Here is a 24,929-nt window from a genome sequence, read left to right as displayed (position 1 = left end):
GGTTGCATCGCTGTATATGCATCAGGTAGTGGCGCGCTTCTCAAGATGACGACACTCGTTTTGCATAAGAGAAAGGCCCTGTGTGTCGCTCTGACAAAACGAGAAGGTATACAAGTTGAACAACTGAGCACTCCTGGCATCCAGCCGGGTGGAGAGCTGTGTGCCAGCATTTCCAAAGGCTGCTAAATCGCCGGTTAACCTTGCATGCGAAGGGTAATGTTACGATGCACAGTGCAGTGATCACTGCGTATCAGGAGCAGGGACCTGTGGGAGGTAACAAAAATGCCTGGTGGTTGGGGACGCAGGGTGGCAGACGGCTCCGGCCTGGTAGCCGTATGGTCCCGTCCAACCCAGCATCCTCGTGAATTTCCATGTAAGAAACGGGCCTGCTCTCACACCTCCCGCCTCTGTAACAACTTTGAGTTCACTTTCCCACAATCAAAGCACCACGATCGCCCGCCTGTGAAGACAGCTAACTCTGCCTCTAAAAAGCACCCAGTATGCACTGTTCCCAGCAGCACCTAACGGGGCGCTCTCATTTCCTTGCATTTTTTTCCAGGAGGCAAGTGTCGTCCCTCCCCTCCTATAAAATCCCAATTCCTCTCAAATATATGCCAAGAACAACAAGGTTGTTTACAACAAGGGGTGGTGAGGGACAGAGTCTCTGAATTAAGCAGAATACTCTCACCCAGTCAAGAGATCAGGGCTAGATCCAACACCGTTTTTTAGCTCATTGCACCATCCCAGTTTCAGAACCTGGCTGTATGCAAATTAGTCTGTTCCTGTCCCAGTGCATGATGGGAACAGGGCAAACCAAACTACAAAAGCCAATTCTTACACTGGGAAAGTGTAAGAATTGGCTTTTGTAGTCTGGTCCATCACCACCCCTTGTTGTAAATAAGAACAACAAGAGCACGCCTGCCCGAGACGCTACTCACAAGCGCGCGCTCAGAGCGGCGTCATTACACAGGCTTGGAGCATGAGACACCTCTCACCAACATGTCCGTAAACGTAACCAAGAGCACGCCTGTCCGAGACGCTAATCACAAGCGCACGCTCAGAGCGGCGTCAGCACAGGATGGGCTCTTAGTAGGCACTGATCGACGATTAGATTAGAGCACAGAAGTTTTCCTAGGAAATAGCCCTGGCGCTGAATTCAAGGAGAAAGGAGCTGCGACCCGTGGTCCGGCGCTGCGTCCCGTAGTACGGCCCCGGGGATCCCTTCTTGGAGCCGTGGAGCAGAAGCTGCCGAAATCAAGGAGAAACGAGACTGAGAGGGACACGCAGAAAGAGCCCAGTAAGTGGTGGAGGGGAGGGGTGGGAGGGGATCTGTGCGTGTGTCTGTTTGTGCGTGTGTGTGTGTGTGCGTGCCTGCCGGTGTGTGTGTGTTTGCGCACTGGGAATCTGAGGCAGGGGATGGGCACGGCGCCGGCCTGGACGTGCACGTCCGCAGACACCAATCGGCCCGCGTGTCCAAACCCTGTCTCAGATTCCCAGGAGACGGGCGACAATAGTTGTCGAGCTGGACAATGCTTCGCATTGTTCTCCAGCTCGACCTAAAAAAGGGAATAGCTAGAATTGAAAGTGAGGGAATTGGAGGCAATTCACAAATGCTCCGGGGGCTCTCGGATTTGGCACCAGCTTGAAAAGGAGCAACTGTTTCTCCGACGTTTAGATCTAGATAGGGTTGGCCCATGCGGTGGTGAGATTGTAACACAAATACTTTGTGGGGACAAATAGAAGGGGGCATATGCTTGCTCATTGTTTACGTAGCAAACAACATGCACTGGCAGTGAAATCGGTCCGCAACACCCAGGGGATGGAGGTCTCGGAGGGCTTGAATATCGCTGTTGCCTTCCGGACCTACTCGGAACTATATTCGGCGCAGTCCTTGCCTCTTTCGGACCCACAGGATTATGTGGAGGGGGCACTGGTATCGTCCCTGCCATCTGGTGACGCTGAAAACCTAGACGCTCCTCTAAGTATCGATGAGGTGATTGCTGCCATTGCCCGCTTGAAACCCCTGAAAGCCCTCAGCCCGACGGGTATTAGCGCAATTTTTTATTAGACCTTTTGCGCCGAGTTAGCTCCTCTGATCAGCCGTTTGTTCAATTAATTCGCCGATACCGGCTCTCTGGTTGCATTAATGCTGCAGGCCTCGATCACTGTTATACCCAAGCCTGGCAAGGATCTCATGTATTGTAGTTCTTATCGCCCGATTTCCCTCATATATGTCGATGCAAAGTTATTCTCTAGTATTCTTGCCCAGCGTTTGAATCCCGTGATGCCTGTTGCCCAGCGTTTGAATCCCCTGATGCCTCGCCTGCTAGACCTAGACCAGGCAGGCTTTATCCCCGGTCGACAATGTGGGGACAATACGAAGCTGGTCTGCCACTTGATCGACAAGGTACATCGGTTGCGGGAGGAGGCCTTGCTACTGGCCGTCGATGCCTAAAAGACTTTCAACAGCGTACACTAGCCATATCTGTTTGCTACTTTGAAACGTTTTGGGATTGGCAACCGGTTCTGCACTTGGATTGCCAGTATTTATAGCTCCCCTAGCTCTTCCGTTAGGGTGAATGGTATCCGTTCGGGTGGGTTCGCAATTGGGAGAGGTATGAGGCAGGGCTGCCCACTCTCACCTCTTCTTTTTGCCCTTTATATGGAGCCTTTTGTTCAGAGGCTTTGAGACAATCCCGACGCACAGGGTATCCCATTTGGTACAGATCAACACTTGATCAGCCTCTAGGCCAGACGTCTTCAAACTGTGGGGCGCGACCCCCAGGGGGGTCGTGGAGTTCTAGGGAGGGGGTCGCAGATTCCCCAGCTTTACTTGTCCCTGCAAAAAGACAGCTGGGATCGCTAATTGAGATTATCAGCTGCTTGCCTGAATGAAAGGCAAATGCGCCTTATCAGTTAATCTGCAAGTGATGCTTCGGAGCAGTTTTGTTTCTTTGTGAAGACAGAAGGTGTGTTTTATTGAGTAGAAGTGCAAAGAGTTTAACAATTGGGCTGGGAAGTTCTCGCTTTATATTTTAATGCATTTACACAGCCCTAAGTGCCCCTAAAGAGGTGTTGAAGGGACAGTTATATAAAAAAAGAAAACTGCATTACATACACTCTGGGATTATTAAAACCTACATTTTGAAAGCATAATTTTATCTTAAAACTACTTGCACGTTTTGCATTATTCTATTTTACCATGTATGTAATGCAAGTATAATATTCACAGTGCTTTCCGTCACAGGCTGTGACTTCATGCCACTAAAAATACACATCACTATTCTCCACTGCACACATCAAGATTTAATTCTCTGGTTCTCTGGTTACACACAGACTTCTGCAGTGCATTAACTATTAGAATGTTATAATGTACTACAGTGCATTTCCCACTGAGCAATACAATTTTTATATTTATTTTTGATTTACGCTGCCCATTATTTTATATGTAGATACCTGAAGGTGAAGATCTTAAATGTACAGAATATTTTGGGCTTATGTATGAGAGACTTGCATCGCCAAAGCATCACTTTTTTTGATGCTCCGGCGGCGCAAGAATCTCAATCATACCTATGAGGCAGTGCAAAATCACCCTGCATGGCTTTGCATTGCCTCATAGGTATGGAGTAAGACATAGCAGCGCAAGTCACTGCGTTGCCGTAGTCTGCATCAAGGAGGTGTTCCATGGGCTTTGCATGGGGTTCCCACATAAAGCCCATGGATTTTGATGCTGCCTCCTATTTACAAAATCACGTAAACCTGGGGAAGCTCCAAAAACGGATGCCTCTGTTTTCATTTCTCCTCGTTTTTCATCTTTCCATGTGTGCTGCATTCTGCAGCTCACATAGAAATAGGAAAACGCCCCTCAGGATTGTTTTAGTGAAGAAAGGTGCCTCTTCCCATTCAAAAACAATCCTGCTACGTTGGTGCTAGGCAGCAATTTGTGATGGGAAAAGGACTGGAATCACCGTATTTCATAAGAAGATCAGAAAGGAAAAAAACATGGGAAACATGCCAAAGAATGCCAGGTCTAACAGGGGCATTTATGGTTGTCGATAGATGCTGTTGATGAGAACCCGTTTCTATAACATTTTGTCAGAAGGGGTCCTTACGCCTAAAAAGGTTTGACAAGGGGGTCTCGACATCAAGAAGTTTGAAGACCACTGCTCTAGGCCGTCATATTCTCTATCGCCCATCCCCTTACGTCTCTTCCAGCTATAGTCGCGGACTTGCATGCCTTTGGTCGGGCCTCTGGTTTTAAAATTAATCTGCAAAAGTCACAAATTTTTAGCTTAACCTCTACAAAGCTTACGGTTGATGCTCTCAAGGCTTGGTTTGATTTCGACTGGGTGTCGGAGGAAGTAACTTACATGGGTCTGGTCCTTAATAATAAACGTAACAAAAATGTCTGATGTTAATTATACTAATTTGCTTATACGTATCCGGAAAGACCTGGCTCAATGGCAGAGGCTGCAACTGTCGTGGTTGGGTAGGCTTGGAGCGGTCAAAATTAATGTTCTGCCGAGGGCGTTGTACGTATTTCAGACTCTTCCCCTCCTCCTGCCTTCAGGAGTGATTCCTACCATTCAAAAAGAGATTGAGTGCTTCATCTGGGGTCCGGTTTCCCCAAGGCTAAACAAGACTCTGTTGCGGCGTCCTAAAAAGGAAGGCGGCCTTGCTCTGTCAAATTTTAACCGATATTTTCTGGCCTCTATATTGCGATACCTGGTGGAATGAAACCGTCCGTTGACGGAGAAAAACTGGGTTTTTATGGACCAGACAGTTGTGGCCCTGCATATCTGGAGGGAGGTTTGGCTGCCCAGGCCCTCCCGTGCATGGGGGCTGTACTCATCTCCAATCACGAGGCCAACATTGCAGGCCTGGGACAGATATCCCGGTCGGTGAAACTAACAATTTTCTCATCTCCTATGGCCCCAATATTCTCCAATCCTGACTTTCCGCCTGGATTGACAAAGAGGGGTAGGCGCAAACTGGGCGAAAGGGAGCTATAAGCGGTTAGGCTGTCTTTTTGATCATAAGGGTTATATCCCTTTTGAGCAACTTGCAGAAGACTAGGACCTTTACCAGTCAGACCACTTTCTTCACACACAACTGACACATTGGGTTCTGGATGCATCTACCCGCCCTTTGGTTGGCAGACCAATACTTCCGTTTGAAAAATGGCTATTCCTTAAAAACGATGATCGCAAACATATATCAGAATTGTGTACACTCCTTTCCCAAGGCATTGGTATGAGCAGATCCGCTGGACAGAGGCGGTGGGAAGCAGAAATTGGGCGGACTCTTTCGGACAAGGAGTGTGAAGACATATTATAGAGCTCACCACACCGCTCACTCTATGGGATACACTGAAACTGCATATAAGATTACGCTAAGATCTGGTCCCCCTTTATAACCATTCTCTCTTCAGAGTTTCGAGAATTAACCTGTCCTAATAGTTTGCGTATCCTGAAACTAATACCAGGCATACAGGAGGGTCTGGGAACCGGGACATCGGGTTAAACCATTTCGGGGGAGGGTTGCCACACGGATCCCCGCAGGGGAGTATGCTTCTGATACGGATACCAGCTCACTTGAAGAAGGGAGGAGAGGGTAGGGGGTAAGGGGAATGCTCTCTCTAGGTCCAGCATGTGTTTTCTCAATTGTATTTTTGGTTTGTAGTTTATGGAAATGCAGACTCTTTGATTCAACACCTGAGTCATTCACTTCAGATCTCTTTAGGGGGGCTTTTTACAATAGATAACGCAGACACACTTGAGTATTGAAGCGCCCATTGGATCTGGTTTCCTTCTAACTGTTTTATCTTTTGTGACGTGGCCGGCCCGGGAAAGGTTGTGGGTTACTTGCAGTGTATTTAATTTGCCAGAGGGATGCCTGATCCTTTACCTTATTGGTTTTCATTTGATGATCTTTAACCCTGCTGGCCCACTGGGTTGTAGGCGAGAAAGCGGTGTAATATTTCATTACGTATTCTGCCAACAAAAACCAATTTAATTCTAAAAAGCTAAAAAAAAAATTAAAAAAAAGAAGTAAGGCGGCAAGTTGCTTTATTACTTAATGCGCCTTAGCCGTTGCCTTCCAGCTTCAACAGTATGATAGCTAACAGATACACTGCTAAAGATTCTTAGGTTTTTACTCCATACTCTACAACATTCTACTGTCATTGCCATATCTGTTCACAACACACTTCCCTTTCTCACAACACAAAAAATTTAAAGGAAAGACATTTATAATAGCAATATTAATAATTACTTGCATAAACTTAAATGAAGAAGGAGTTATACTCAAATTAAACCACATATTATGGATGATGACAAACGTATTAAACTTAGTAAGTTGTAAAATAACTACAATACTAACATTAAGTAGTGTAGCCCAAAATATACTATTCTTCACCTCTCGTCTGTCTTCTTTTAGTTCTACTCCCTCTTTCGATTTTCCTACCCCAACATCATTTCGGTCTGCCTGTTTAACTTCCTCCTCTCAGAGGCACACCTTTTACCACTATTCAGATTCAACAGTCTTCCATTTTAACAGCATTGGTGAACACCTTTAATATTTTCGGCAGGACAGAACAATTTGAAACGTTATTTCTAATGCCAGGAATCCTTATATTGACAGTGTCCACAGCTTTCATATAGATAACATTTATACCTTTTTTCTTATATCATCCCAAACATTTGTTCTCCACCTTGCATTCCTCCTATTTCTCCACTCTACCTGTGAAGTGTCATCCATGGTCTTGCCATAATTAGTACAACCAAGACTCAACACGGTATTTGGGTTTCTGTTTTTAAACAATTCAAACAGTGGTTTTCCAGTCACAATATGCGGTGTGAGCCTTTACATCCTATTTTGGCTTTGACCTCTCCTTTCAAGCTTCACCCATAATCTCCATTTGTTTCAAGATAACATGAAGCACATTTTGTGTGCCTAATCTTCCATTCTTCCAAGAACGTTGCCATTTCCTTTGATGTTAGCTGTACCCCACTGTCTGCTAAAATTACATTAGAGAAATCCGCTCTACCAAATGTTTATTCTAGAAACTTCTTGAAATCTCTTAACTCAAAATTAGAAAGTACCCTGACTCTTCTCACCTGGAATATAGATTTATCAATATTACTAAATACTGTCCTTTTATGCTAGCTGAAGGTCCTACTATGCCATGGACAACCTCTTCTTATAATCTCTCCTGTAATTTCGCGTTTCCAAAGGTTATATCAGAGTTTTACAAACCTTATCACTGCAGCTGCACTTAACATGGTTCCTTAAATAATCTTCTTTCAACTTGTAAATCAAGCATGGTCACCAACAGCCTTGTCTTAAAATGCCTTTGGTTCCACTGACACCCATATGTCCATCATGGGCTAGGCTCAATAATCTCTCAGAGAAGCATATGAGAACTAATCTAGTGCCTCCGAATACTTTTCCACCTACTGAAAATTCATCCCAGTCACATCAAATGTTTCTGTATTCTACCCTACATCTCTTTTTTTGTTCCACTTCGTCCTTATTTTTCTAATTTCTGTTGTAATACTGCATTTTTAACCACTTCTTACTTCCAGCAAAGTAAGAAAATAAAATTCAAGTATCAAACGTCCTTCAAAGCACCCAGTTTAAGAACAGCCTTGGAAAAGTCTGAGGTGACAGCCAACCTACCTGGCAAGGTAGAACCTGTGTTGAGATGCTCTGTTCCTCACAACCTTCTCTTTCACCTTCTAATTATCCTCGTCATCAGTGTTAAAATACAGGATGTAAGGGGGCAAGCTGAATATTTTTTACTGCGCTTCAGCCGCTTGCTGGCCAGCTTCAACAATATAAGACATCGGAAAGACGCACTCCTAAAGATTTGCTCATGATATATTCCCATTGCACACTCTTCCACAACATTCTACATTCTACAGTCATTGCTATATCTATTTACCACAGGTAAGTATTGAGCAAGGTCCACCTAACTGGCGTATATGGTGGCTTATATGGTTGCGTGGTGTGGTGACTGTATTTGCTAACATCTTCCAAAGTGTGTTTGTAATTCCCAGTAACAAAAGTTCAGAGAACGTTAGGTAGATGAGGAAGTGGAATATTTTTTCTTTTTACACAAGACTTCCTTAGATTCAGAGTCAAACATTTATTTATTAAGACCATACTGGCATATGCATCAACGTTCGTAAATACCAGTCGGTAATACCGAAAAATAACGAATCGCTAATATGAACATGCAAACCGCGATGCATCAAAGTAATCGGTAAAAAATACCGAGTCGGTAATAATCGCTAATAAAGAACGAGTAAACGCCAGCGCGAGTAACAAAAACCGTATTCGGAAATACCGAGTCGGTATTACCGGATCCGGTAATAGCGGAATCGGTAATACCGAAAACGGGAAAATAACGCGACGCTTCGGAAGCAGGCTGATGACATCACAACCAGGAAGTAGGACACCCACGCTGCATTCAGTGTCCGGAGTTGCACAGAGGAGGAGGCAGAGCTCAGGAGCTGAGGTCCCACACTGAACCAGAAGCAAGCAGGAAAAAGGTAGCAGGACAGGATGGAGAAGGAGGCCCCCCAGCATGGAAAGGACACATCCCGAAAGCGAAAACGAAAGTTTTCAGATAAGGAGCTGGAAATCCTCATACAGAGTGTGAGCAGCAACCATGACCGCATATTTGGCAAGTTGTCGCTTAAGGTGCCAGAGGCAGAAAAAAGGAAGATGTGGCTGCGCATCATGGACAAGGTGAATGCCTGCGGAGTCACCCACCGCAGCATCGACGACCTAAAAAAACGATGGTACGACCTGCGTAAGAGGGCCAAGGAGAAGATTGCGCAGAGGGTCAGGGATGCTGCTGGCACAGGAGGGGGACCATCAAACGTGACGCCTAACACTGACCTGGAGGATCTAGTGGAGGCCACCATAGAACGTGAAGCTGTTGTGGGGGTCACAAGTCTGGACACCTCAGGTGCTGCGGAAGGAGGACAAGGTAAGAGGCATGCCAGCGTAACGATGCAGCGTGTACGTAGTCCCTGCCCACTCCCCCATGCCAGACCCAGTGCACATGTAGCGTTGCCCTACACACACACCCTCACCACTGTGTTGCACCATGGGAGATGTAGTCAATACATGAATGGGTGCATGCCTGAGCCCAGAGATGAATACAGCTGCCAAGGGTCAAATGTCAGTCAACAAAAGTAATTTATTGTGAGATGCCACAGCTATTGTCACATACCATACCATGATATTAACTATGCACTGTTTCACACACAGATGCATCCCCCATCGATTCAGACGACAGTGGCCACCTTGTCATCTCAGAGACGCCAGTGTTGTCAGAAGCGGAGTGCTCAGAGGGAGCTGAAGTCATGTCCTCCCCTTCACCACCACGCCGGACAACACCTCCACCGTCCTCCCGGCCAAAGCAACCACCACCGCCACCGTCCTCCCGGCCGAAGCAACCACCACCTCCACCGTCCTCCCGGCCGAAGCAACCACCACCACCACCATCCTCCCAGTCCAAGACACCACCACCACCACCACCCTCGCGCACCAAGACACCACCACCACCAGTGCTGCCCACTCCGCAGAGCCACAGAGCAGATGTTGCCGCCCTGTCCGTGATGGAGTCAGATCAATCTTCATCACACCCAAATGTTCCACGCCAGGCTGTCGTCACTCCAACCAGCCACACTGCAGGCCGACAGCGCATCAGGCAGAGGGTTGTGTCCCCGGGTCGGGCTGCTGCAAGACCGGTCGATCTGTCCGGAGGGTACGGAGTAGTGGAGGCCCGGATGCTGCGTGTCCAGCGCCTGCAGGGGAGACACATGGGTGCCATGAAACTCAGCATGACACAACTATGCAACAAACTAGGCTACATGACTGCCGCAGTGCGTGAGCACACCACTGCCGTATCTGCGGGCAACAAAGACATCAAGCTGTGCCTGCAAGAACTGACACGTGCCATACTCGCAGGCCAAAGGAGTGAGCGCCGGCGTCACAGGCAGGTCATGCTGGCAGTGAATACCACAAACAAGGCCATCAATAAGCTGTGCAACAGCACGGCTGTGCTGTCACGCAGGTCCGTGTCCCTGCAAGTGGATCTAGGTCATTTCTGTGGGGATGTGGCAAAGGCCCTTGAGAGGGTGACCACTGCAGTGGAGCAACTGCAGCCAGGGTCAGCCAGTGTCAGCAGTCTGGGGGCGGAAGAGGGGAGTGAGGCAGCCTCCAGTGTCAGCAACGTCTCCCTGCCGGACACCAGCGTGAGGAGGCGCAGTGGCCGCAGTGCAACTGCCACTGACTCCCATCGTGTACAACCCGAGGAGTCACAGGACAAGAGACTGGGGGTACGCGGCAAACGGAAGTAAACATGTGGCATAGTCACACTGTCCTTGGTGAGGTAACCATGGACAGACCAAAGTGCCTCACGCGCCACCTGTTCTGAGAAGGGACATTGCTAGTTTTTTTCGCTGCGGCAGCAGCTTGTTTGTGTTACGTTTTTCTGCACCAGTCAGGTGTCCATGCCCATTAAACCCTTGCAAAACTGTTCCTGTTGTCAAGTCACTCTCTTACCTGTCTCAGAAATGATTACGTGTGATGTATGCCCGTCTCCTTTGCCCTTCAGCTGTGTTGGGCACATGTGCCTGTTGGTGTTGTGGGGGGGGTTGCTGGGCACGCAGTTCTTCCTCTCCCTCCACCTCTATGTGTATCCCCCTGCGCGTGGCGATGTTGTGCAGGATGGCACACACAGCAATTATCTGGCAGCAGGTCACTGGGTCGTACTGCAAAGCACCTCCAGTCTTGTGCAGTATTCGGAAGCGGCTCTTCAGGATGCCGAATGTTCGCTCAACCACATTCCTAGTACTGATGTGTGCCCTGTTGTAGCGCTGCTCTTGCGGGGTAGCTGGGTTGAGATAGGGCGTGAGGAGATATTCACGCAATGCGTATGCGCTGTCACCTGCAGGATGGGGAGAGAATGGTAATCAGCATTAATGGAATTATACATGTGGGGAAGGAGTGGATGGGGAGTACGATGATGCAGCTATTTGTACCTAGTAGGTGTCCCTCTCCGAATTCTCCGTTGATCAGGCGCCTGTGGAGGCCACAGTGACGGAAAATGTAGGCGTCATGTGTGCTCCCGGGAAATTGGGCTACAATGTCGGTAATGATCAACTTGGCATTGCACACCACCTGAACATTTATTGAATGATACGATTTCCGGTTGCGGTAAATGTATTCGGTGGCTGATGGAGGACAGATGGGGACATGCGTGCAGTCGACACACCCGATGACATGGGGGAATTGTGCCACCTGGTAGAAATCCCGTTTGGTGCGGGTTAGCTGCTGGGGGGTTCTGGGGAAGGTGATGTGGCGATTGAGAAATGTCAGCATGGCCTCTAGGAACCGGTGGAAAAAGCGTGATAAGGCACTTTGCGACACGCCTCCTGTCTCAGCTATTACCCCCTGGAAGCTTCCAGATGCAAGCAGGTGCAGGAAGCATAGCACCTGCACATGGGCAGGTATGGCGTTGGTCCGACGGGTCTCGTGCTGCAGTAAGGGTGTCAGGTCTGCTATTAGGTGCATTATCATGGCACGGTTCAGTCTGTACTTGACGTACACCTGTTCCTCGGTCTGCCCCAGCAAAGTGATGCGAACCCTGAAGATCCTGTCCTGTATCATCCTCCTGCGCTGGGCCTGGGCGTTGATCCTCCACCTCCTAGCAAGCACGTACAGGGCAGCCATTTTGGTGTACATGTGGGGTTTCCCAGGGCATTTATGAAGGGTAACTGATTGTCAGCACCTGCTGATGGGGTTTAATTTTTTTTTTCTGTCCTTCTGTTAACTTTACCTCCTGATTGTGATTCCCCTTATTTTGCTCATGCTAAATAGCGATTTTGGGGATTTCCGGTATTAGCGACTGTTCATGCATACCATTTCCATTCGTTATTGCCTATTCGGTATTTCCGAACTATTGCTTTGTGGTTCGGTATTTCCGAATGTCTGTTTAACGATTCGGTAATTTACCGCGGGGCCATTTAGCGGTTCTTTATTTTTTTCCGATTTTCGGTTTGATGCATTGCAATTTATGGTTTTGCGGTCGGTATCGGCCTGTTTTTCCGATTCGCTGTTTTACCGGGAGGTATTTCCGTTGATGCATATGCCTGATAGTCCTTTAAACATAAAATAAATCACTTCATCAATTATACCATTATCTCTCATAAAACATCCTATATATTAGCACATAATAACAAACCGCACCTATAGAATGTCCTACAGCACAGACAACTTCTAAAAACTGCATTGAGAATAAAAACGTAATTACTTCTCATCAGTTGTACACTCCATTTTTCATGAAGGTTGCTTTTAAAACCATTCTGCTTTTCCCTATATAACAATAAGCAAGCTAATAAAATATGGGCACTATGGCATTTAATTCTTTCACATTTGCAAATACCCCCACTTTCTCTCAGCCATCTTAGATCGGGCAGAATATGGATTTAAGCCGATTCTAAAAAAAATTAAATCGCATCCCTCATTTCTCCACTGGCTAGAGATGAAATATACAGGAAGGCCGTTTCACTCCTTCCCGACCACAGTCGGGTAAAGGGCACTGGAAGCCATCTCCTCTAGTGCAGTAGCGCCAGGGCGATGCAGAGAGCCTCAGATAAGTTATATGAAAGAGCCGCCGCTTCGATGTTGCAGGATAAACGGGCAAAGGGTGCGGAGCGAGCTTAAAGCAGATCCGCCATTTTAGGCAGTCGACCACCCCCCTGAACTGAATACATTAATTTTAAAAAGAAATGGAACGAAAACCACAAATAGTAGGTATGATGGAGTGTTGTGTGATAAGGTTAATCGGATATCTGACAAAGGAATTGTTATATTTGGTCCCTGGTAATCCAGTAGGATGTCTTAAGCAGTGAAATCAGATGTACGCAGGTTAGGGATGCTTTTTAGGGAAGGTTTGACAGTTGGTAGATAATAGTAACAGAGGTTCCCGGAGGTCTCTGACTTCATGTAGTAGGTTCAAAACAACAGGGCAGGTGAGAATCCAGGTACAGTATTTGGAAAGACAGTGAAACTTAGGTAATGATTTTTCAAGGTGATTTAGGCCCCTCGATGTAATGCCTATTTTTGTTTCAATCCATTTTACATATACATTTTGCTCTGTAGCAAAAAAAACAAAAAACAGATGGCGATAAAAAAAAGTTGCAAACAAGGACTTTCTTCTCCCTATAATTTATTTAAAATCTATAATACCTTTTTTTAACAGAAGAATATCGAAACCCATGATCATAATAAGAAACAAACTTCTTTTTCACATTTTAAAACTACATTTGTCCTATTCCTGTTAAAAACAGCAAACGATTGCAAATCCAGAATGTACCATTTTGTTGACGTCGTCTGCTAAAATATCCGTGCAATATGACCAGCGACAGATGCCCTTTGCTGCCTTTCCTAACGAGGACACAACAACAGTGGTACATATGGGCTTGTGCTCCACTTCTGCTACCCACTCATTACATACCTGTAGAAAGCGCATGGTTTCAAAATAACTAACCTGTTTCCTTAGCAGTTTAACATCATCCTTGCACTCCTCCTCTCCCCAGTGTGCACGTAGGTGGGACTCGACATTGTCTTTTATGTACGGAAACAAGATGTCCTGCAAAATATAAAAACATAAAATCATTTAACTCTGGTACCTGCAAAGAAAAAGATGATTTAACTAGAACAGTAACCGCCGAGTAGGGGATTGAATCCAGGATGAGCAGTGCTTGCTAATAAGCAGTGGGTAATGAAGCAGGCACTTAAAGGCAGCAACACTGGCATCTGGGACCTGATCCTGAAAGTGCTTTGGGGCACAACTGCAAATGCCCCCTTATTGTGCCATTGCGCCACACAATATTGTGAAAGGGGCAGCAGGTGCTGCATTGCATGGGGTGCATATTTTTCACCCATGCCACCTCAAGGGTCAGTCCCTTATTTGCATGCTGTCTAGCCCCATGCAATGAGGGGATACCTTTTCGGACAGCCTGTATCACAGGGAAAACAGGCTTCTAGGAGGTACAATAGTTCTGTGCCACTAAAGAAGGGAGCATTGCTTGTGTGCCAAGCAGTGGACAACTTTTGTGAGGAGGGCTACCAGAGGGCCTCAAGGAAACACCTTGTGCATTCTTTAGTAAGGGAGCGCACCAACAGACTGCATGGGCACAGTATTAATGTGTGGACCGGACTCCTGCATTCTTTAATGTAACATGTTGCCCGAACAACTGGTATTATAGAAGGGACCACACAAGTATCTGTGGCCCATTCATAAACTAAACTGCCCCAGGCTCCTGTGGGCATTCAAAGGAGATACAAAAGGCTGTTGTGAACCTTGGGTGCGTTTGTAATCCAGTTCTGATGGCAAATTAGCCAATGACATTGGCACACCTCCATTAACAGTGAAGTCACTCTAGTACAAACTGCTGCTTTGAAAGAGTATAGCATGGGGAAAAAACAACTACCGTGACATGACTGACAGCCGCCACATTGAAAACTTTACAGAAAGCAATGCAGAAATTATTTTGGATATAGTTCTTGAAGAAGCAACCAGCACTCAAAACGTGATGAAATGTAGCCAGATAAAACTCATGGCAATTGCATGCTCTTGTTAGCTAGAAAGGCGGTGATAAACCCCCAACAAGCAAGAGGTAATACTAAAATCAGCATGGACCCTAAGATGCACTCTCATTTCTATAATTCGAGGAGATTCACAAAAGCATTACAAGTATGAAAATTAGTACTACAGAGGTACTCTTTTACGGACTCTTACATGCATCTGTGAAAAGGCCCTGAAGCGTCCAACTGCCTTTTAGTAAAAGTGCAAACAGAACAAAATCCTTTTTTTTAGTAGTACTAATTGCATATGAATATTTCCTGAATTGTCCGATGTTATTCCTAGTGTTGATGCTTTAATGCTAATTCACAAAAGCATGTAGGAGTACATAAAAGAGTACTATAGGTCTTGGGTATTTACATACTTGAAAATGCCTCTGTAACTAGGCCCCTTAATAACTCAGGGAGCTCAGAATATACACAACCTTCTCTAAATTAAAATTCAAAACTATTAATCAGATCACACAAACACCCTGTGTTCAAGTGTTATTGACTATACACCATGGCGGGTCTTCCTCAGGGCTAAAACAGACCAAAGGACTGCCTTAAATGTATTCAAAGAAAGATATATTCGACGTGTCCAGAACGGTATCCGTTAGTTAGGTACCATGACAGCTCAGACCCCAGGACACAAGACAGGTGCTGCTGCTTGTCGCATTCAAAATCGAAAATAAATGAAGCCACAATTGGGCCAAGAGGTCTACAACTGAAGGAAGACTCCTCAAGACCTGGCTCTCCGATCAGTAGCAGCACCCCCTGCCTCCCCCCCCCCCCCCACCCCACCCAGCGCCTGGAGACCCTCACGGTTATGTAGCGCCCTTTACAAGTGTATTGATTGATTGATAATTAATCAAGACAAATAAACCACCTAGAGTAAGCTACGGCTGGGGTCAAAGATGTCATGGTACATAATCAACAGATAGCGTTTTGGACACATCATATGTGTCTTTCTTTGAATACATTTAAGGCTGCCCTTTGGTCTGTTTTAGTCCTGAGGAAGACCCACCATGATATATAGTCAATAACACTGGAACACAGGGTCGAAACATCGACGACAATACGTTATGTCCTATGTCAGCTATCCTTGGAATATGGAATGAAGATATAAAGATTCACTGAACATAAAATGTTTGGGGACATTTTGATTATATGTGGTTCCAAGGTTTCATGTTTGTGTATGTGATCACTGGGAGATTTTTAATTTTCACTATGTATGTGTTAATGTGATGTATTGTACTTTAGGTTGTCTGGACAGCCGTTAAAAAGAGAAATATGAAAAGAGATATATATATATAAATACACGTTTTGATGAATGAAAAATAATATATGTAAAACATCATTTGATGTTTGCGTTGTGTCAGTGGGTGTAAGATATTATTTTCTTGAAAGATTTGTGTGTCATTTGAGTCGGGAAAAGTTTTCCACATGTTTAAGGGATCACTTATAGGCCCTTCTAGTATTTAATGTTTAATGAAAAACATTATTTACAATTCCCCTTGAAGAAATTTCTGTTACCCGACAGAACTGTTAGTATCTCATAACTGTGTACCCAGGTTCTGAGGGACACAGGGTAACACCATTATATTTAATGGTTTCTAACACATGGCAATGATACCTGGAGTTGCCTTAGCCCCTGAAAAGTGGGAAAGACTAGGGACAAAGCTGTCCTTCTCGGGAACTGAGGGGGCATGATTAACAGGAGTCAAAGCTTCCAGCAGAGAAGTACAAGCCTTCAGGAAGTCAGTGCGCTTTTGTAGGTTATCGAAAAAGGTAACACCGATCGGCCAATTGAACTTTGCAACTGTTATTAAACCACTGGGGAGACTCTTTTAGAGGATGTTGGCTATGGCTACAGGGGGGAGTGAGGCATATATCACATTTTATCAGGTTGTCAAAAGGGGTGCAAGGAGATTTAAGAGAGTGTAATCTCTTTTTGGCTGAACGTAATGGTTGTTTTCCCTGAGAAGAGGGAAGAGAATTTCTAGCAATGCAATAGAGCTTTGCACAGACACGGCAGACAGCACTGACTTTGTCGCCTCACTGAACGGAAAACAGTGTGTGGGCAGAGGCCAGAATTAAGGCAGAAAATAGGTCTGATGGACCCCTTTATCTCTCTAGAGTTATTTCCCATTTTAGTGGCAGTCACAATTTGGACCAAGCAGTTAAGAGGAGCATAGTCTTATGGTCAGACAGTTGGTTGGTGGTGCAGATCGTTAATAAGCTTTCCACAAACGACCAGCAAATTATTCAATCACTGAGGGTACTAACGCTGCAGTGCTTAAAGCTGAATATTTCTTTTATTGAGCGCTGTGAGGAAAGCTGCAAGAATGTAGTTGCAGATACTGTCTCGAAGCACGTTTGACATTGTTAGGAGGCTGGTGCCAGGTGCAGAGGAAATAACACCTTTCCCGTCAGACCTTTTGAATTCTGAATCAGCAGATGCTACAAAGCAGACACTGGGTAGGCATGAAGTGAGTGTGAAGGATTACAGTGCTCAGTTCAAAATGGCGGAAGCATCAAAAAGGCAGTGGCTAACTAAGAAAGCTACATTACAATTTAGTGTGTGGGCCAAAATGAAGGGTGCTCTGCTCTTGTGTGTTTTGGGGCACTAAGACAGTGAAGTAGTGGTTAAACAGAGCTAGGCAGGGTGGTTCAGAAGCAAGTGTGTTGGACAAAGGAGGGAAAGGGGCTTTAAGATACGAAGGTCCAAGACGGATCAGTCACGTAGGGTTACATTTGTGGTCCTGTAGGCTTAGTCACGATCAGTCATATGCCTGGTCAAATTCAGACCAGACTACATGGCAGGGAGCCTTGGGGCGAGGGAAGGACTTCACTGTTCTAAACCATGGGCATGGGTCTCCAATGACAAATGCCAGTTCAGTGCTATGTTGAAGATAGTTCGCATGGAATGTGAACTGGATCACAGGCAGTACTGTACTCATCATTTTTCAGTAGGTGTGGTATCAGAAGCGGCTGCAGTGGATGACGGCAATGTCATGGGGATTCAGTATTGGAAGTCGCAATGTTCTAAGCATTAGGTTGCCCACTAAATACTTTACTGCAGGGTTCTCTTGCGTCTTAATGTCGATTCAATGATTACCAGCCCGAGTTCAACTGGTCATCAATAGGGGGAATTTTCATATCTCACTATTCTCTCCTCTGGGCTTTTCGGAAGGTTGTAGTTTTTACCCGTGGCAGGATGGCATGATCTGGGGGTGCTAATACTAAGCGTGCGAATAGCTGTAGCTGCATAAAAGTGAGGAACGCAAAAGGAACAATTGATGGGCAGAATGCTGATCAATGGCAAACATTCACCCCAGTACAGAGAAATGGGCCTAAATCCATTGTTGATTTGCTTCCCATGCCACTGCAGTTGGAACCCAGTCATATGCAAATCTGTCTTGACCCTGTCCCCCATGGGAACAGCCGAGCCCGAACTGCCAGGTCAGGTCCTCCCTGGACCGGAAACAAGCTTCCTGAAAAAAATAAAAGTATTACTTAAAGGCCCAGATTTTTAGCCTGGATTGCGCCACTTTTTTGGCACAACCGAATTGCGGTTTGCCCATCGGGGGCGCAGGGGCAGCGATCCACCAACAAATGGCCCAGGCCTGCCTCATCTCTAATTACCTGCTGACATGATGTTACACTTTAACAGGAAACATAGTGTCTGTTCTCACATTAAAGTGCAACATCATCGCACCAGCCAAGGGGGGTCCACTGTCCCTTTTAAACAGTGCATGTTTCTGGCGGTGGCTTCTTCAGCCCACCTCACACATTCACAGTCAATAGCAGACATGAAGCACTTGCCTCGGGCAGGGCAGCATGTCTGCTAATGTGGCTTCGGTGGGGCTTGTCAATCTTCATCCCTGTACCCTATCAGATGGCAGGTTAGGGGAAAAGGGCCAGCCTCCAGCCCTATCTTGACATCTGATGGGGCAGTAGCTCTTATTGTTGGCCAGGACAAGCAAAAGCAATAATTTGTGAGAGCTTCCGCTTGTTTATAATTGGCCCGCAGTTTGTGGTTTTCAGAATGCTGGAGCAAGAATCACAGCAAGGTTGAATTCGGAGCCCCAAGGTAAAATTGTATAATACCTTTTGTGTGTGTGGGTGCATGTCTGTGATCGTTTGGGTGCGAGTGCTTCTCTGTGCTAGTGCATGATTGTGATTGGTTATGTGTGGATAGTTGTATGTATATATGCGTGCGTGCATCTGTGTGTGTGCATGATGTATGTCTCTCTTCTGCCATGAACACGATCTATACATCCTAGCATTTAAACTTTGATAAGAGTGAGAAAAGTATGGGGCTGGAAAAACATGAATATTCTTTTTTCTCCTGTAGCCTCGTTTCTGAGTTCCGTTACCATTTTGCAATGTTATCTCTTCTAGAGTATGTTCATATGCAGCTTCCAATGCAATGGAAGGATGGTGGGCATTGGGTGGAGTGGGTATTGCAATGCTATTCATTTATTGAAATTATGATCCTGTGCGCTACATGACACAGTCAATGCCAGGTTTCTGCACACTTCCTATAACTACTACACAAAATTAGGATGGTTTGTTATGCTGTGCAGATACCTAAGAGGTTGGAGTCTTGCCTCGAGTTCCTCCCACTTTGGGCAGTCAATGTAAATTGTGCAGTCCAAATGTTTCCGTTGCATTCTTGTACTTGTAGTCCAGTGTATAACATTCAGCATTACAAATACCAGAATACAAAGAACAGTGAAATGAGTCACTGAATGTGTACCTTTTTTATTGGTTTTGAAAACGGCAGTGTTCTGGAATACTCATTCCTTGATTATAAGGTTGGCATGGCGCTGCCCTTTTTTGTGTTTTGTGTGATTTCCAAGCAGAGCAGGTTTGAGGCTTGGTTTGTACCCCAGGAAACAGCAGGCTAAGAGAGATCTGAATGAATGTCACTGATATTATCTTTTCAATGATAACCAGATAAACCCACCTTCTGGTATTCTATATAACATTTCAGTCCCTCTCACGGTATTCACCCAGGGGAACAACAACGATGTAGCTTCATTACAACTTGCAACTTTGTGGCACCCCTACACATGTCACAAATTGTTCACTTATGTGTCTGCACGTTTTATTCCTTTTTTCAGGAAATACCTCAAAGAAAACAGCGGCAGGTATTAGACTTGTCCCTTCAACGTATAAAATATTATAATTGTCAAAAGTTAATTGCATGAAAATTTGGCACTCACATCTTTGGGGGAAGTGACCTCTTCGCATCCCACCCTGACGAAAGCCCAGGGCCATAAATAGGCCAGCATTAAGGCTGAAACATGTTGATGTTTAGTTAGGGTCATAGGACCATTGCATCTGCCCACCCTACCATAGTCTTTTTATCCCTTCCCTTCCACTCCACTAATAAGGGATACTTTAGGAGAGGGGGAGGAATTTATCTTAATGTTACGCCCCCATACCAAAATATCTTCATAAGTGCTCCCTGAAACATGGTTGAGTCCACCCTGACCTTTAGGAGCCAGGGTGAGCCCAATGATGAACCATGTCACTATTAAAGTGAGTGAGGGCTATAATAACAAAAGGGTCTTCCTCCCTTTTTCTCAACTAAGGGACTTCACTGAACGATCCAGTGTGGCCAGGTGTAGACTCTTTCAGGTGCTCTGTGAGTTTCAGAACACCCCTCCTTAGTATTAGTCATTCTTTCTTTTCCCACATTCCCCACTCCCCTTTAAACACATAGGGACCTTAATAGGTTCCAGGAGGGATATCTTTCTACGTCATACAACATCTGATTGTGGCACATGGGGGCTACTCAAAAGATAGTGTGTGCTTGTGTAGAGTGGCATGAGCTAACTTGATTGGATCAATACTTCATTTGTTTTATTACCTTAAGCAGGAGCACAGACAATGTTGTGGCTGAGATGTGACAGGTGTTTGAATGTTTCAGTGCATTGGAGTCCTGCAGCAGCAAGACACAGGCAGGGCATATTGGATGAGTCAGATCAGTCGTCTGTATCCTGCCAATGGAAGCATGGACAGTGCATAGGCTGGCACTGGATGCCATCCTCCAGTACCATCCATGGACCAGCCAACGGCCGACATTTAAACATATAGAGGCTCATATGTGACTTTAGGGCAGGCTCAAGATACAGCATGACAAAAGCTTGACAAACATTATAAATAATTTACGAGTTCCCTTGTCTATAAGCAGCAGATTAATCAAAATCGGATTTCTGCAGCTATGAATCTGGAGGGGGAGACTAGTTTTCAAATAAGCAGTCCCTTAGCTCGCGTGCTAAAACTCAAATCTTAAATTTGCTCCCCTCACCACTTTTCAAATCTACCAGCCGCCACTGGCACAACCCCCAATGCCAAATCTCATTTGTTAAATCTCATAATGTACTTAAATGTACTCATGATATACCTGATAAACATGTGTGTGAAGTCCTAATACCTGTTGCCACCTCTTGTGATGCCCCTACCAGTGAGGTCACTTCCTGTGATATCATGTGCAATATCACGCGTGGTGACATAATATGATGACACTCGTCATGATTTCACTTGCATACTCCCTAACCTGGTTAGTCCCCCTACTTCTTTAGGTCGAGCCTAGAGAAGCGCATCTGCTGTGCTCTGGCGAGACTTTTAGTAAGGGCTTCAGAAAATGCTACCACTGTGGCCTAGAGCTTGCGTGTATGTGTGTGGGCACGCGCTTACGAACAGAGGCGCCATTTGGCTTTCCTCTCTCGTCATGGGTCACAGGCCCTGGCTGTTCTCTCCTCCCTCTGCATTCCATCCTTCATATCTCCAAAGGTGAAAACAACCCAGCGCGGACCTTCCTCTCAACCCCTTCCTTTGGACAGGGAGGAGGGAAACTGCTCCTGTTTGCAAGCCTCACCACTATTCATGCTATGGAAGTTTGTCAATAGGGCATGAAAAGTGCATTTCATTTCTTGGAAACATGTGTCCCTCTCTCCCTTTCTACTCTGGCCTGCTCGCTCCTCTGGCCCCCACCTCTAGGCTTCAAGGTCAGAGTCTGCCAGCAGCTCCGCTCTGCAGCTCTTCTCCCCCCCCCCCTTTTTAGAGGGGAGGGGAAGGGAGGCTGGGTCCATTGCAAGCTTCTCAACCAGCAGCTTTAGGTATGTCATAGAAGCGGCCAATTTACCCCTAATACGTAGTGCTTACTCCCTCTGCCCCCTGCTCTGTCCTAACACTTATCATCGGGTTCAAAGCTCACTGTGCTTGCCCCCGCTCTGTCCTAACACTTATCATCAGGTTCAAAGCACGCCATGCTTACCCCCCTGCCCCCGCTCTGTCCTAACACTTATCATGAGGTTCAAAGCTCGTCGTGCTTACCTCCCTGCCCCTGCTCTGTCCTAACACTTATCCTCAGGTTCAAAGCTTGCCGTGCTCACCCCCCAACCCCGCTCTGTCCTAACACTTATCATCAGGATCAAAGCTCGCCGTGCTTACTCCCCGCTCTGTCCTAACACTTACCATTAGATTCAAAGCTCGCCGTGCTTACCCCCCTGCCTCCCACTCTGTCCTAACACTGACCATCAGGTTCAAAGTTCGCCGTGCTTACCCCCTCTCCCCCCGCACTGTCCTAACACTTATGAGGTTCAAAGCTCGCCGTGCTTACCCCCCTGCCCCCCTCTGTCCTAACACTTATCATCAGGGTCAAAGCTTGCCGTGCTTACCCCCGCCCCGTCCTAACACTTATCATCAGGTTCAAAGCTCGCTGTGCTTACCCCCCTGCTCTGTCCTAACACTTATCAGGTTCAAACTTGCTGTGCTTACCCCCCTGCCCCCCACTCTGTCCTAACACTTATCATCAGGTTCAAAGCTCGCCGTGATTACCCCCCTGCCCCCGCTCTGTCCTAACACTTATCATCAGGTTCAAAGCTCGCCGTGCCTATACCCTGCCCCCTGTTCTGTCCTAACACTTATCAGGTTCAAAGCTCGCCGTGCTTACCTCCCTGCCCCCCGCTCTGTCCTAACACTTATCATCAGGTTCAAAGCTCGCCGTGCTTACCCCCCTGCCCCCGCTCTGTCCTAACACTTATCATCAGGTTCAAAGCTCGCCGTGCTTACCCTCGCTCTGTCCTAACACTTATCATCAGGTTCAAAGCTCGCCGTTTTTAGCCCCCGCGCAGTCCTAACACTTATCATCAGGTTCAAAGCTTGCCGTTCTTACCCTTATGCCCCCCGCTCTGTCCTAACATCATCAGGTTCAAAGCTCACTGTGCTTGCCCCTCTGCCCCCGCTCTGTCATAACTTATCAGGTTCAAAGCTCGCCGTGCTTATCCCCCCCTTCGTCCCCGCTCTGTCCTAACACTTATCATCAGGTTCAAAGCTCGCCGTGCTTACCCCCGCTCTGTCCTAACACTTATCATCAGGTTCAAAGCTCGCTGTGCTTACCCCCGCTCTGTCCTAACACTTATCATCAGGTTCAAAGCTCGCCGTTCTTACCCCTATGCCCCCCGCTCTGTCCTAACACTTATCATCAGGTTCAAAGCTCACTGTGCTTGCCCCTCTGCCCCCGCTCTGTCGTAACACTTATCAGGTTCAAAGCTCGCCGTGCTTATCCCCACCATCCCCGCTCTGTCCTAACACTTATCATCTGTTTCAAAGCTCGCCATGCTTATCCCCATGCCCCATGCTCTGTCCTAACACTTATCAAGTTCAAAGCTCGCCGTGCTTAACCCCCTGCCCCCGCTTTGTCCTAACACTTATCATCAGGTTCAAAGCTGGCCGTGCTTACCCTCCTGCCCCACGCACAGTCCTAACACTTAACAGGTTCACAGCACGCCGTTATGAAACACAATATCCTTGGTGCAGCAACATCAACTGTTGCATGGCTAAACACTTATACGGTCCCAAAGGCAAGACCTATTGGCTATGCCAATGCTTGTTTTAGACTTGTGCCCTGATGAGTAGGTTTAGGCACTGTCCTTGCCCTTCAAGATCTGCATAGGTTTGTCTACCGTAAGCCTCTGGATTTCCGGATATACTGCGATTACTGTACTGTATGCATCTGTGCTTATTGGTTGCCTTTCTGACATTTTATACAATCTTCTCTTCAGCTGCTGTAATATGTCAATATGTCCAAAGAACCTTATTTTGCACAACGTTCTATCCCAATCAGTTTAGCAGCACATTATCAAAAACTACTGAGATAAAAAATAAATATTGATAAATCTGTCAACAAGTTGACTCTCCATCGAGGTGAACTCAGACGTTTAAGACTATGATGACGTAACTGATGGTAAAGGTTTGTATAGCGTGTGCCATGATTCACTTAAGTCTACTTAGGCATTTTGTTTATAAGGAGGGTGAATATCAGGGAGGAGGGAGACAACCAGCAAATGAGAGTGAGCTGACATTCATTTACGTACTGGACATAACAAGACACTACTAGAATATTTTATCCAGAATATTTTAGTGGCCAAAACGGAATTTGAAGAAGTACAAACCCCATAAATCAGTGTGCTGCTGATTCAAATAAACAGGATTGTCAGGAGCCACAAGCCACGGCAGATCACATGTCAGCCACTCTTCTGGAGTGTGGCTCTTTCGGATGTGTCTGACTGCCTGGGGTGAGAGGGGTATTGACTGTTTGGCATGTACTAGGCGGAAGAGCTTGTCTACTTGGGCAGTACACGGCTGTAGTTTCTCTAACATTAAACATCTGTTCTATGGTAGTCGCACCCCCTAGCAGGGAGTGCTTCTAGCTGTGCCAGCGAGTGCTTCCTCCCTGGTAAATGGCAACGCTTGTTTCGTCTGGCAGGCTAGCCTCGCCTCCCCATCCCTCACCTTTACGAAGCTGATGGGGGTCGTGGTGCCTTCGATATCCAGAAGTAAAACCGAGGCCCCAGCAGGCAACCGCACAGGACGCGGCGCCATCTCCCGGCAGAAGCTGCAGAGGCCTCGTTGCAGTCACACAAGGGACAGGCCAGCGCATCTGCTGTTCGGCAATCTGCGGAGCTCTGCCCTACCAGCTCCGAGGGCTGTTCTGTAGCCACGCCCCCTCGAGGAGAGCGGCACCTCGGCTCTGAGCGGCACGGGGCAGACAGAAGCAGCTGCGTGCCGAGCAGAGCTGCACGGGAAACACATACACCTTACACAGCTCTAAAGGCAAGCGCCTGTCAGTTAGAGCCTCTGGAAAGCGCTGCCTAAACGGGTCTGGTTTGTTTACAATGCCACCAGCAGTGACCACGGCCAATGACAACATTGTGCGAGAGTGAAACATAGAGATAATCAAAGCTAAAATAAACGAGGAAAAT

At 46.5% G+C, this 24,929-nt stretch overlaps 1 protein-coding gene across 1 annotated transcript in view; it reads right to left on the bottom strand.

Annotated features, from left to right (window-relative positions):
* ENOPH1 (enolase-phosphatase 1) overlaps positions 1-24,662 on the bottom strand; it is a 152,391-nt gene extending 127,729 nt beyond the window's left edge. The window contains exons 1-2 of the mRNA XM_078676147.1: positions 24,460-24,662; positions 13,571-13,672 (exon numbers count right to left, since the gene is read on the bottom strand). Of these exons, the coding sequence (XP_078532273.1) occupies positions 13,571-13,672; positions 24,460-24,549 (192 nt within the window). The 5' untranslated portion in view covers positions 24,550-24,662. The remainder of the gene's footprint in view (positions 1-13,570; positions 13,673-24,459) is intronic.
* Positions 24,663-24,929: the final 267 nt, after the last annotated feature.

The sequence above is a fragment of the Lissotriton helveticus genome, chromosome 2_1, assembly GCF_964261635.1.
Source record: "Lissotriton helveticus chromosome 2_1, aLisHel1.1, whole genome shotgun sequence".
NCBI lineage: Eukaryota > Metazoa > Chordata > Amphibia > Caudata > Salamandridae > Lissotriton > Lissotriton helveticus.
This window is presented reverse-complemented; position numbering and strand designations above follow the sequence as displayed.